The sequence below is a fragment of the Tachysurus fulvidraco genome, chromosome 5 (assembly GCF_022655615.1).
Source record: "Tachysurus fulvidraco isolate hzauxx_2018 chromosome 5, HZAU_PFXX_2.0, whole genome shotgun sequence".
NCBI lineage: Eukaryota > Metazoa > Chordata > Actinopteri > Siluriformes > Bagridae > Tachysurus > Tachysurus fulvidraco.
Window position 1 is genome coordinate 3,429,019 of NC_062522.1, and position 15,000 is coordinate 3,444,018.

The 15,000-nt window shown below is 40.6% G+C and overlaps 2 protein-coding genes across 2 annotated transcripts in view; one reads left to right on the forward strand and one right to left on the reverse strand.

Annotated features, from left to right (window-relative positions):
* The window catches only part of chst7 (carbohydrate (N-acetylglucosamine 6-O) sulfotransferase 7), a 34,190-nt gene that overhangs the window by 16,924 nt on the left and 2,266 nt on the right, over window positions 1-15,000 (forward strand). The gene's annotated exons all lie outside the window — the stretch shown is intronic.
* slc9a7 (solute carrier family 9 member 7) overlaps window positions 1-15,000 on the reverse strand; it is a 59,057-nt gene that overhangs the window by 4,198 nt on the left and 39,859 nt on the right. Inside the window, exons 13-15 of the mRNA XM_027157482.2 lie at window positions 9,758-9,821; window positions 6,385-6,467; window positions 1,513-1,618 (exon numbers count right to left, since the gene is read on the reverse strand). Coding sequence (XP_027013283.1) covers window positions 1,513-1,618; window positions 6,385-6,467; window positions 9,758-9,821 — 253 coding nt within the window. The remainder of the gene's footprint in view (window positions 1-1,512; window positions 1,619-6,384; window positions 6,468-9,757; window positions 9,822-15,000) is intronic.

Genomic DNA, 15,000 nt, shown 5'->3' on the forward strand with positions numbered 1-15,000 from the left:
ATTAAGCCTAGAACCTATAAACATGATGGTAACAGCACTGACGTCACGTTAAGCACCGACAGCAGGCCGTAATCAGCTTTACTCATCCTTCAGCAGGTTCCTGATCGGTGGCCGTCCGAGCGCACGCTCAGGTCCAACAATAACCGCTTTGTTTGGCTAATGAACAACCTGACGATTTTTATTTTGTACATTTGATACTGATTTGTTTAAATTTGCGTACCAGTTTGTTTTTATCTGCTTTAACCATCTAAACTCTGTATTTTATTTTCTATATCATTTCTTTATCTTCTAGTTTCTTTTTATGTATTTCGTGGCATTTTGTTTCTTAGCAAAGCAAGTCGAGCCACACGAATGCACAACAGATGCTATAAAAAGAAAGTCTATTGTTAAACACTAAGCAACAACATAGAAACTGATGACTCATTAAAAAAAAAGTGAGGAAAAAAAAAAGAAAGTGTCAGAACTGAATTCCTGTTTATTAGAAAAGCAAAATAGTGAATCCAAAAAAAACACAACCTCAAGTGAACACGTACTGAACCTGCTGTAAGTGCTGCGTGATGCCAGATAAACGTCGTCTTTCATATTAAATATGTTTTAATAAACAGAGCTCGTACTGCAGTGTGTGACAGGATGTGATTACAGGAAGCAGTGGAATTCACACATGCACAAGAGTACGCCGCTTCAGTTAGCATTTCAGCGGTTGCGTTCGACGAAGGTTACATATTTAAAAAAAAAAAAAAATCCCGTCCTCTGTCGGCGTCTCGTAAACATCTGACCTTCTGAGATCTCTGTAACACTGATGTCGACTCCACTCGGTCTGCTGCTGCAGTCTGACTACGGGGGAACTTTGTATTTTGTATTTGTATTTGGTGATTTTTACTCTCTACAATACGCTAGTTCATTCATTCCTTCATTTTCTACCGCTTATCCGAACTTCTCGGGTCACGGGGAGCCTGTGCCTATCTCAGGCGTCACCAGGCATCGAGGCAGGATACACCCTGGACGGAGTGCCAACCCATCACAGGGCACACACACACTCTCATTCACTCACACACACACACACACACACACTACGGACAATTTTTCCAGAGATGCCAATCAACCTACCATGCATGTCTTTGGACCGGGGGAGGAAACCGGAGTACCCGGAGGAAACCCCCGAGGCACGGGGAGAACATGCAAACTCCACACACACAAGCCGGAGGCGGGAAACGAACCCCCAACCCTGGAGGTGTGAGGTGAACGTGCTAACCACTAAGCCACCGTGCCCCCTTTTCTCGAAACATTTTCCCTTTATTTAAACAAATAATTCTTTTTTTGTTATGTTGATTGCGACTCTTTTTGCGTCACTGACGGACGCACGGCGTTTCTCTACATGTTGCACTGCACTCGATTGTGTACGTGATTAATAAAAGTCGAATTTGATAAAAGAACCTAATTCAAACACAGACGAGCATTTCTAGTGTGAGATGGTGTGTGTTTACAGGATGTGTGTGTGTGTGTGTGTTGTACCTCATAGGCCTGAGGGCTGGTGAGGAAGCGTGCCAGCGGTCCACAGCAGGCCGGTAAGGTGGTGGTGAGCGGAGGTCCGCTGTGGGTCAGGATGGGTTTCAGGTAGCTGTGTTTAAGGTTAAGGAGCGATGAACAGAACAAAGTGAAGTGACACTGAAACGACAAATACATCGACCGCTTCCAATTTACTCCTCCTTCATCAGTATCGAGTCTCCTCTTACCCACAGGGAACAATCACTAAGGCTTACTTCATTACACTTAATATTCCTATTTGTTTAAGTGTAAAATAAAAGACTTCTGTTTGTGCTGTTCTAGAAAAATAATCAACTCGTCTGTAATGTTTAATCCCTATTAACCACCTAACAGCTCTATTTCTAATATAGACACAGGCTGAAGTGCTCGTGTACCACCATAATAACACGACAGATACACACTTTAAGTCATTGTTCGGCTTTAAAAGTCTAATAATGTCATGACTATTAATGCCATGTCTATTAATGTCATGTCTATTAATGTCATGTCTAATAATGTCATGTCTATTAATGTCATGTCTATTAATGTCATGTCTAATAATGTCATGTCTATTAATGCCATGTCTATTAATGTCATGTCTATTAATGTCATGTCTAATAATGTCATGTCTATTAATGTCATGTCTAAAAATGTCATGTCTATTAATGTCATGTCTAAAAATGTCATGTCTATTAATGTAACCGCAGATTAAATAAACCATTTTTTTTAAAGGTGATGCTTTTTACAGTATAAAGAAAACCCCAAAGTGTCTTACAGCTTGACTTCTTAACATTACAAAGCTCTGACACTGGAGACACCTTAAAAGAACGATAAACAAATCTGTCTTACAGAAACATAAGTGATTCACAGATATGACGGTTACCTTTAGGGTATTTGGCAGACCACATTACATTGATCTCACTTTATACATCTGAGCAATTGAGGGTTAAGGGCCTTGCTCAGGGGTCCAGCAGGGGCAGTTTGTCCTGGGATTTGGACTCACAACCTTCCCATTAGTAGTCCAACACCTTAACCACTGAGCTACGGCTAACCACAGGACGTCTCTGTGAACGAGCTGTTACTATAGAAACGCCAACTTATTCGAACTAGGCGTTGAACTAAACGTTTGAACGAATAATTCCTGCGCATTTGCTTTTAACTGTCCTGTAAATATTAAAGGAGCTGATATTTTTCCACTCTTGTTAAAAGTGTTTCATTTCTTTGATGAGGAAACCAGATGCTGTCATTCTCCAAGGCAAATTCATGTCAGGAACACAATCAGGATCTCAGATGCTCTGGATGGCTTTAGTAGCAGATGAAATCATTGAGAGCGACCAGTCACACACACACACACACACACACACACACACACACACACACACACACACAAACATGCACACATAGACACACACACAGACACATACACGCGCACACACACGCGCGCACGCACGCACACACACAGGCACACGCACACAAACACACACAGACACACGCACGCACGCACACACACAGGCACACGCACACAAACACACACACATATACACACAGACACACGCGTACACACGTACACACAGACACACACACAAACGCACACACAGACACACACACATATACACATACACGCACACAGACACACGCATACACACATGCACACACACACGCACGCACAAACACAGGCACATGCGCACACACACACACACACACGCGCTCCTGGCTCGAGCTTTACTCAGCCATTCAGTACGCTATTCAAATGCACATTTAGCTCAATGGCTTTCTGTAAGCTTCATCTGCTTTGTTGCTGTAAGAATCCATTTAAACAGAAGACAGAGCTAAATGGCTGATCATCTACCTACTTACAACACTCAGATTTCTCTTTTTAAACCGTTAAACCATTCAAAAATACGAATACGATCGACTGGAATTAAAATCAAAGCAGCACACACCGGCCGCATCGTATTCTTTTTCAGTTTATGACTAGGGGGTGAATACTATGACTAGGGGGTGAATACAATTCTGCAGGATCCAGCTCTGCTCCAAGCAGGTCAATGTGTGTCAAAGGATCGAACACAAACGCTGACGTTAATGTGGTTGGTGTCACAGCAGAATTCAGTCCACTAGAAACACAACAAAATCAATCAGGGACAATTCAACACTCTGGAGTTGTATCTTATACAGTACTCCGTCTCTACACAACAACAACAACAACAACATATAGACTCAATTGCTTTATATTACGTACTTTTAGTGCATCCATATAATGTCATTTTTGCCCCCTAAAGTCTAAAGGTGTCAGGTGGTGCAACCGTGTGTGCAGATTATATGAGCTATTAAAAAAAAATTTAACCAAATAAAATTTAAAATAAAATAATTTGTACTGATTTTTAGTTTAGTCCAAAAATTCTGATTTGTTCTAACGTGACTCGCGGCACGCGGAACGCAAGACTACACAAAAGTTTGACCAAAAAAAATAAATAAATAAATAAAAAAAATTTGGACAGGTACTAAAACTTACAATCGTATACAAAAGTTTAGGCACCCCTGACAATTTCCATGATTTTCATTTATAAATATTTGGGTGTTTGGATCAGCAATTTATATTTTGATCTATCAAATAACTGAAGAGCACTAAAGTAATATTTGCATCACAACTATTTATATTCAAAAAAAATATATATATTCTTTTGGTACACAAACGTTCACACAAATCAAAACAACAACCACAAGAGGTGATGCCCTGAAACACTTAGTTGCAAAGCCAGTTCTGCTATGATGAGGTCCCGTGTGGTTTAGGTGTGACAAACAGCTCAGGAGTTTGTGGTCCCATCTGTGCAGCTCGTAAATAAAGAAAAAGACAAACACACGAACGAACGTTTAATAGGTGACTACAATCAAGTTCAACACCTGCCTCTTGTTCCGATTCCCAAAGCAGAAAACATTCCGCTAATTAAAGGAGCAGTCTGTGATTCTGTGAAATCTCTTCTGTTTTTTCTTAAGCCACGCCCCTAAAGTACATGAACGTCTTATTGACAGACAGGATTATTTGTTCTGACTGGTTAAGATGTCAGTAGTCCACATCATCATCATCGTCAGTCATCTTTCTGGTTTACTGTTACAAAGCTCTGACACTGGAGACTCCTTCCATTAACGTTCCTCAGGACACGTAATCGTATCAAAGATCATGCACGAACGTAATAAATTACATCTTCTTCTGTTCAAGTCCCTGTAAATAACCCGTTGATATAGCAACGACGACATATTAAAATGAGCTCATTAATATACTGTATGCTCATGTAGAAAAAGTAAGTACACCCTCCTTCAGTCTTGTTTTTATTAGTCAAGGCCCAAACGGTGCCTTCTGTGAAGTCATGGCTAAGGCCTTTTCTTTTCAGCATGATGTACACACACTCCTGCGGACTCCAGAGCACCGAAATGCCCAAACTGCTAATAGATATATAAAGATTTATCATCTATAAAAACAAACACCTCGCTGCTCATTACTGTCTTAAAGGTGGGGTCTCCGTTGTTTGAGAAATGCTTCAGAAAACCGAGTCGGGACGACAAACAAAACAATAACAAAACTAACGCGTAGCCAATGAGCAGAAAGGGGCGGGGCTTGTCAATATGGGCAGAGAGAGTGTTCAGTACGCAGGCAGTAACAGAATGCGGTTTTAACATTGACATGGAGGATAAAAACAAAGAAAGAAAGAGAAGAAAGACTTACGATAAGGACAAGAAGTAGGACGTGTTAATATAGGATCAGCTTTCCAGCGCTGGAGAGAACTGAAGGAGCAGGAAGTTGGCCACATATTCACAGGTTGGAGTTTCCCGAGTCAATAACTCCTGAGCTAAACGCTGTTACTACACAAATAACACCTCTTTTCTATCGTAGTAATGTAGAGAGGCAGCTACAACCGTGTTTTGTGTAGTAACAGCGTTTAGCTCAGGAGTTATCGACTCGGGAAACTCCGACCTGTGAATATGTGGCCGACTTTACTTAAGACGCCGAGGCGCTTTTTTCCTTCTCGATAGGTGAGTAACGTTGGTTTTGCTTTGTTACACAGAACTAATATATGCCTTTGTCCTTTACATGATTATGCTTGTGTGGCATTTTTGCTTGTTTGTTTATCTACAATCGTATTGTTCTTCCCTTCAGCTATGATAAAGGCACATTTCTTTCTCTTAGTCGCCCGGGTTACGTATGTATGTGTGGGCGGAGCTATCGATACGGGGTGGGACCTGTTTGGGTTAGGGGCGTGTTTGTTTTTGTGATTTCAAATGTCAACATTGGCTTTCAAACAACGGAGACCCCACCTTTAATGGAAGGGTGCACTAACTTTTCTCCACATGATTTCTGATTTGAAATAACTGTGATGACTGAAATGTTATTTAGTCCCTGATTGTAAAAAAAAAAACTGAAGGAAGTTATGCAAAGTAAGTTTTTTTGTAAACCTGTGATTTGTAGCTGCATTAGTGTCAGCGCTGCCGTTAGAGAAAACAAACCAGAATCGAAACCCAGAATTCCACAGCGCCGTGATGTAATATTCAGATTCCCTAAACTCCTCCGTGCCGGTAGGATGACGTAATCTAGTCGGGACGTTATTACGCATGTAAAAATTCTGGACGGTTAATACAGGGTGAGGTCTTGCCTACTACAGTCCTGCTTTCTTGATCCCTGGATTTCTTTTCTTTCTCGCTCCCTTCACGCTATTCACCCTGACCCGTTCTCCCGGACCCTGTCACGGCACGCCGCGCTCGTCCTTCTCGACACGTGGCAGCAGACGCAGCGAGAGGAAAAGAAAAAAAAGTGTAGTGCAGTGTGTATATGAAGAGCAGCTCTACTCCAACATGTTGAAAGGATACTTGTGGTCAAACGTGTACCAGAGTCTGAAGAGCCAAGCACTCTCCTGCTTCGTCTTGCTCTGGCCCTCCTGCTGACTTCCATCCTACAGAAAACAGAAAGGAGGGGAGAGAAAATACACCCGAGTCTTTAGGGCACAAGTCAATATAATTATACTTGTCCGTGATGTCTAGAGACACAGAGAAGCTTCATCTGGGAAAGAAGAAGCAGAGCTTTTTGGTTCATGTAGTGAGTGTACTGTACATAGAGGGCAAGCCAAACGTTTACACACACCTAGGGTTCATTTATTACTCTGTTCACATCAGTGGTTCATTTTAAATCCATCAATTATACGTGTATTGTCCCTTTGAACAGTCAGAAAATGGAATAATTCCAGAAGAATGGAGTTCCTCATAATGAGGAGTTACTAGGGAGTGCAGCTGTGGCTGTATTTAAGCTCCAGTGCCTTTGTTCCCCTTGTTAAACTTGTGAAATCTAAGCGATTCAGTCAAGAACTACGGACTTCTACAAATCTGGTTCCTCCTAAGACACAATTTCCAAACGACTGAACCACAAGAATCTGTACAAACAAACACAGAAAATATAAACGTCCTGAAGACATACAGATTTAGGAAAGGATGCACAAATTAACAATTTATTTCACACAGATGAAGAAATTTTGGTTGAAGAGGTTCAACAAAACCCCAATAATAATAATAATAATAATAATAATAAGAAGAAGAAGAAGAAGAAGAAGAAGAAGAAGAAAAAGAAGAATAAGAATAAGAATAATTCATTCATTCATGTTCTACCAATTAACCGAACTTCTCAGGTCACGGGGAGCCTGTGCCTATCTCAGGCGTTATCGGGCATCGAGGCAGGATACACCCTGGACTGAGTGCCTTAATAATAATAATAATAAAACAACTAGTGACAAGTTTCTGAGGTTCTAAACATGTACCAATTTAACTGAAGTCCGGAAATTATGTCAGTATGTGGACAAAAGTATAGAAAAAAAATATTTAAACAAATAATATGCAGGTGATCACCAGCCTTTTGGAGAAGTAATGATATTGAAATGTAACCGTTAGTCCATAATGATCAGTGCTGTGTGTGGAGGGAAACGGCTGAAGCTTTTAATCTCTCTAACCAGGCTGTGAAGCATGGGGGTGGTGGCATCGTGTTGTGTACGAAATGTCAGATAAGAGATGCAACTTTATTTTAGTGTAGCACTGCTCAAGTGTAATTGGACAGTACGTGTGTGCGTGTGTGTGCATGCGCGCGTGTGTGTGTGTGTGTGTGTGTCTGTGTGTGTGTGTTTGTGTGTGTGCATGTGTGTGTTTGTGTGGTGTGTGTGTGTTTGTGTGTGTGTGTTTGTGTGCGTGTGTGTGTTTGTGCGCGTGTGTGTGTATGTGTCTGTGTGTGTGTCTGTGTGTGTGTGGTGTGCGTTTGTGTGGGTGTGTTTGTGTGCGTGTGTGTGTTTGTGTGGTGTGTGGTGTGTGTGTGTTTGTGTGGTGTGTGTGTGTGTGTGCGCGTGCGTGTATGTGTACAGAAAACTGAAAGGTTTTCAGAAGTTTCCATTGCTGCTCTGTGTAGAACTACACACAGATTTTATCTGCAGGTAAAATGTATAAAGCATTACCACTTTCACACGAGAGGAGCGTTCATGATTAGTTTGAAAGGTGTTAATTGTCGCTCTGCTAATCAGGGCCCATATTCATGAAGATTCTCAGAATAATTTCTAACTATGAATCTTATCTTAAGAGTGATCTCAGGTCTCAGAGCGACTCTGAACAAGGAACATACAACAACTTTTATCTTAGAGAGGAGGCGGAGCTTAACGTGTCGCTAGGTGACGCGTTCTGTGTAAATCTGTGATTGGTTATCCAATAAATAAAATAACCTTCACTTTGTCTCTATGTTAAGATATTTATAGAAGAAGACTATATCATGTAGGGATTACGTTCGTGACATCGTCATGTTATAAATGTGATAAATGTAATGGAAACGAAAATGTAAACATCTCAGACACGGAGCAGAAACGTCATGGAGACAAATGAGATCATTTCTGCTGCTGTGGGATTTCAGCTCTGTTTCAGAGATGTTAGTGTCTTTAAGTGACATGGCAGCAGAATATATATATATAGTAATACCTTGAGATACGAGTTTAATTCGTTCCGTGACCTTGCTCGTATCTCAAAATGCTCGTATCTCAAAAGAATTTTCCCCGTTTAAATTAATTGAAATCCCATTAATCCGTTCCAGCTCACAAAATTCCACTCCAGTTGTTTTATGTGTATTTATAAAAGTACATTACTGTATTTATAAATGTACATTACTGTATATATAAATGTACAGTACTGTATTTATAAATGTACATTACTGTATATATAAATGTACAGTACTGTATTTATAAATGTACAGTACTGTATTTATAAATGTACAGTACTCAAATATTGTATAAAAACATACAGTAATAAAAGAAAATGTTAAAAAAATAAACTGGTTTTACTATAAAGTGTAGTAAACAGGCAGAGGAGTAAACAGGCGGAGGAGTAAACAGGCGGAGGAGTTAGGAGGAATTACACTTTCACTTTCGGTCACTTATTCGCCACTGTACACTCTTAATGCTACTTTACACTTAAATGAAACTTAACAAAACTTCACTAAAATTGTCTTAACTGAACTTAATTGCTACAATTTCTGTTTTCTTTACATTAATTTTGCTTAATTTTCTTCATCGCTTTTCTCTTCACTTGTTTTTGCCTTTTTTTGTCCCTCTTCCCTAACTAACATCTGCCGGTCGTTTTAATAAAAACCTGTCCAAGGAGGTTTGTTTCTTCCTCCCTTTTAAAATGTTTGGAAATGTGTAAGGCAAGTGTCATTAAACAATGCTGATGCGCGACCAGTTGCAACTTTTTCTGGGTGTTTCTTTTCAATAAATTGGGTCTTTTTTCTGCGGCGGCGGCTCGGATGTTCGTATCTCACACGTGGTTGTTGGGGATCTTTGTTTCGGCGACGTCGGCTCGGATGTTCGTATCTCAAAAATTTGTTCGTTTCTCAAGCAAAAATTTGGTCGAATCACAGCTCGTATCTAAAAAAAATCCGTATGTCAATGCACTCGTATCTCGAGGTATCACTATATATATAATATTTAATCTGATTGGTCACAAAAATAATATCTAATCTGTATCATCTAATTAACTCACTATCATTAATATATATCGTATACAACACGTTTCCTCTCCCTCTTCACCTAAAGAAACTCTTCATCCTGACACTTTTTGACCCCATCATGCTTTATGAATAGCTTAAATCTTTACTAGGATCTTCAGCCAGTGACTTCATCAGATTCTGAACTAAAGACATGTTGAACATGTTGAGGACTTCACTAACCCCTTGAAGGACCAGGAAGCTGTCTCCACATTGCTGAAGGTCTTGATCAGGGTCCACGCCCACTCTGGGAACAAAACAACAAAGATTACAGATGAGTCTTGTGGAAAAACACTTTGTGCTTTATATACACATATTTTATATGTTTATAATTTCATCTACATTTAGTGTTGTAATATTTATATTAAAAACGTGCGACACTGTTGCTAAGCAACGGAGAAAATCAGGGCGTAATGGCTAAAGCTAGATATTTAACTAAAGTGTGTCTTTTGCACAATGTAAAAATCAAATGACGACAGAAACGAGACAAACGTGTCAAGGCCGTCAACATATTTTTTTTTAGAAATGTTAATAAATTACAAGATAATAAATAAATAAATAAAATTACACTAAGAGAAATTAGCATCGACCACGAGCGCCACTTCAGTGGGTGTCACCATATTAAGAAAATAATCACTACATCACATCTGATCAACCGCTGAAAGAGAGACAAAGAAAACCAGACAGAACAGTGAGAAAAGTCAAGATTGAAGAATTAATTTAAAAACTTAAATTAAAGATTAAAGTAAAAATTAATAAAAGGTTTTGTGGGGGGGGCACGGAGGCTTAGTGGTTAGCACGTTAGCCTCACACCTCCAGGGTTGGGGGTTCGATTCCCGCCTCCGCCTTGTGTGTGTGGAGTTTGCATGTTCTCCCCATGCCTCGGGGGTTTCCTCCGGGTACTCCGGTTTCCTCCCACATAAGATGAACGAATGCATAAATAAAAGGTTTTGTTCTACTAAAATTACAACGTCGTTGCACTTAGCGTTACTTGCTACAAATAGCTAATTAAAAAAAAATCCAATTTCTAATAAAAAAACGATAGACCTGACTGTTTAATATCAAAAAGTAGGTTACTCATTTTGGTATGAGGGTCGATACTGTGGATGACGAGCAACAACAAAAAAAAAAACTTACTCTGTCAACAAAAAAACAAAACAAAAAAAAACATACTCATACACATACTCTGTCTAAGGGGAAAAACTCCACTACAATGCTAACTAGCGAGCCTTAATACTAGAACACAGACTCACGTGATACAATTCAGTCGGAGCTAAGAATCCTACACTCCCTTTTTCTCTCACATTCCTGATTTCTTGCCAATATCACAAGCCATGTGCTCTCTATTAACACACACACACACACACAAACACACACACACACACACACCAAATACCAGATTAGCATGTTAGTAAGTATAAAACATGTTGATACATTTTCGTGCAACCAGAATCGAGCAACCGTGTGTGTGTGTGTCTAGATAGACAGAACATGGCTTGTGTGTGTGTGTGTGTGTGTGTGTGTGTGTGTGTGTGAGAGTACATGGTAATTGAGTTATTTTCACCACAACCCCACCACCCACCCACACACACAAACTCTTTGCTATTACATAGAGAAACATTAGGTCTCATTACAGCCCACTTGTGATTATTAAAGGCGATTAAATCGGTCGTTCCGTTCCGCCGGCGCCACACGACGCTCACGGGTTCTCTCGGCATTCTGTAACCCCACAGGAATTCTACAACGGCTTATCAGACTGTCACACGGAGAGAGAAGAGAAAGCAACACTGAACTGCGACTGCATGGAAATGAACATGCACTTGGTTGTCTTGAAAAATATGAAATGTAGGTCAAAGAACTTTAAAACCATAATTACCATCAAACAGGAAGTGGATGAACTTTTAACACAGCCGCACACACGAGTACACAACTAACACAGTCGCACACACGAGTACACAACTAACACAGTTGCACACACGAGTACACAACTAACACAGTCGCACACACGAGAACACAACTAACACAGCCGCACACACGAGTATACAACTAACACAGTCGCACACACGAGTACACAACTAACACAGTCGCACACACGGGAACACAACTAACACAGTCGCACACACGAGTATACAACTAACACAGTCGCACACACGAGTACACAACTAACACAGTCGCACACACGGGAACACAACTAACACAGCCGCACACACGAGTATACAACTAACACAGTCGCACACACGAGTACACAACTAACACAGTCGCACACATGAGAACACAACTAACACAGTCGCACACATGAGAACACAACTAACACAGCCGCACACACGAGTACACAACTAACACAGCCGCACACACGAGAACACAACTAACACAGCCGCACACACGAGTACACAACTAACACAGCCGCACACACAAAAACACAACTAACACTGCCGCACACACGAGTATACAACTAACACAGTCGCACACACGAGTACACAACTAACACAGCCGCACACACGAGTACACAACTAACACAGCCGCACACACGAGTACACAACTAACACAGCCGCACACACGAGTACACAACTAACACAGTCGCACACACGAGAACACAACTAACACAGCCGCACACACGAGTATACAACTAACACAGCCGCACACACGAGAACACAACTAACACAGTCGCACACACGAGTACACAACTAACACAGTCGCACACATGAGAACACAACTAACACAGCCGCACACACGAGTACACAACTAACACAGCCGCACACACGAGTACACAACTAACACAGTCGCACACACGAGAACATAACTAACACAGCCGCACACACGAGTATACAACTAACACAGCCGCACACACGAGAACACAACTAACACAGCCGCACACACGAGTACACAACTAACACAGCCGCACACACGAGAACACAACTAACACAGCCGCACACACGAGAACACAACTAACACAGCCGCACACACGAGAACACAACTAACACTGCCGCACACACGAGAACACAACTAACACAGCCGCACACACAAGAACACAACTAACACAGCCGCACACACGAGTACACAACTAACAGTCGCACACACGAGTACACAACTAACACAGTCGCACACACGAGTACACAACTAACAGTCGCACACACGAGAACGCAACTAACACAGCCGCACACACGAGTACACAACTAACACAGCCGCACACACGAGTACACAACTAACAGTCACACACACGAGAACGCAACTAACACAGAACAACACAACAAGAACGAACCCTGTGCAGATCATTCACAGTCACCTACTCGCACACTCAGTCACCTACTCGTTCATTCAGTCCCTCACTCAGTCACCTACTCATTCATTCAGACACTCATTCAGTCACCTACTCATTCATTCAGACACTCATTCAGTCACCTATTCATTCAGTCACTCACTCAGTCACCTACTCATTCATTCAGACACTCATTCAGTCACCTACTCATTCATTCACTCACTCATTCAGTCACCTATTCATTCAGTCACTCACTCAGTCACCTACTCATTCATTCAGACACTCATTCAGTCACCTATTCATTCAGTCACTCACTCAGTCACCTACTCCTTCATTCACTCACTCATTCAGTCACCTACTCATTCATTCACTCACTCATTCAGTCACCTACTCATTCAGTCACCTTCTCATTCAGTCACCTACTCATTCATTCAGACACTCATTCAGTCACCTACTCCTTCAGTCACTCACTTATTCAGTCGCCTACTCATTCATTCAGACACTCATTCAGTCACCTTCTCATTCAGTCACCTACTCATTCATTCAGACACTCATTCAGTCACCTTCTTATTCAGTCACCTACTCATTCATTCTGTTACCCATTCATTTCTTCACACAGTCACCCATTAACAAAATCACTCTCTCCTTCATTCATTAACTGTAATCACTCAGTCACTGATTTAATCACTGACTCACTCCTGTACGGAGTCTAATCTGTGTCCTCGGCCGTCGGTCTGTGAGAACATCGATGAGGTGAAGGTCTACAGCTCTGTGTTACACAATGAGAGTGTGAGATTTGACCGCTGGACCAAAGTACAGTGAGATATCAGTTATTCTGGTTAAACTATCACTCTCAGTGATAGTTTCTGCTCACGCTGCATAACGGTTAAAGCAGAAACGCAGGCTCTCATGGTGACTCAGTCGGGCGGTGGGCCGAGCCTTTAACAAGCTGCTGTTATTTTTGTCATGTCTGGGGGAGTAACGGTGGAGGCTGGAGAACTAAAACACACTCTGTACTTCAATCAAGCATTTTTATTAGCAGGAAACTGCTTCATATCGAACGGTTAAAGCGGTGCAGCTAAAGGTGGAAGAACGTTTCCGTATTTAGCTCCTAAACACCACAATAACCTTCCTGACAGTGTTTGACGCTTACTTTCCCCAAACTTGCCCAGTTTAGATGTATATTAAAGGCATTTCTCTTTACCAAGACACATTCACATAAAACATCCTACAACTGTGTGCTCCAGTAGATACACGTTATCATCTAGTTCCGGTTAACATTATGAACAGCAGGATGCCATCTTGAGGCCAACAACCCCATAATCAATACACAAACAAATGTCAGTCGGTATCTGACTGTCGAAAGGACATCGTTCATAACAACACCCTCTGGTGTTTATAACAGTGTATAATCACACACTCCAGTGTCACCAAGTGTCAATGAGGATAAAGTTCACTTTTGAGTCTGGTTCCTCTCAGGGTTTCTTCCTCTTACATCTAAGAGAGTTTTTCCTCACCTCAGTCACGTTCATTGGGGACAAATACAAACTAATTTAAATAGAAGTCTAATATTAATCTTGAATCTTTGTATAAATCTTTGTATAATATTAAAGTTTTTGTATTTATATCATGTTTCTTATGTCCTGTAAAGCTGCTTAGAGACGACGTCCATTGTTAAAAGTGCTATACGAATAAATTTTAATTTAATTGAACTTCCTCTGAATACTTCATACGCAGAAATGCTTTACTAGTCACTACATATTTTTTTTAGTTGTTTGTACTAGTAAAAAATACATTTCAAACGATGCATAACGCACCTTTAAATTTCGTAAACAAAACTGCCATCAAGGTGGAAAATTCACCAAATGAATTCACAGAATTTTAGATGCTGGTTAACGAAAATGTGTAAAACTCCTCAGAAAATTGTGATTAGAAAAAAATAAAATAAAAAATAGCATTTATTAAAAATCATTAAGAAATTGTCATTTTAATGTCATTTTATGGTGCTGGCTTTGTGCAAGTGCATTTCGTCTGTTCCATGTTTAATAATGAACTAAATAAATAAATATTCCGTATAAATTTCTTTCCACATCTACGTAAAAATTGTCATTTATAAAAACGAACGATTTTAAGCGAAGACCAAGATCGTGGCTAAATATAACGTCTGGTG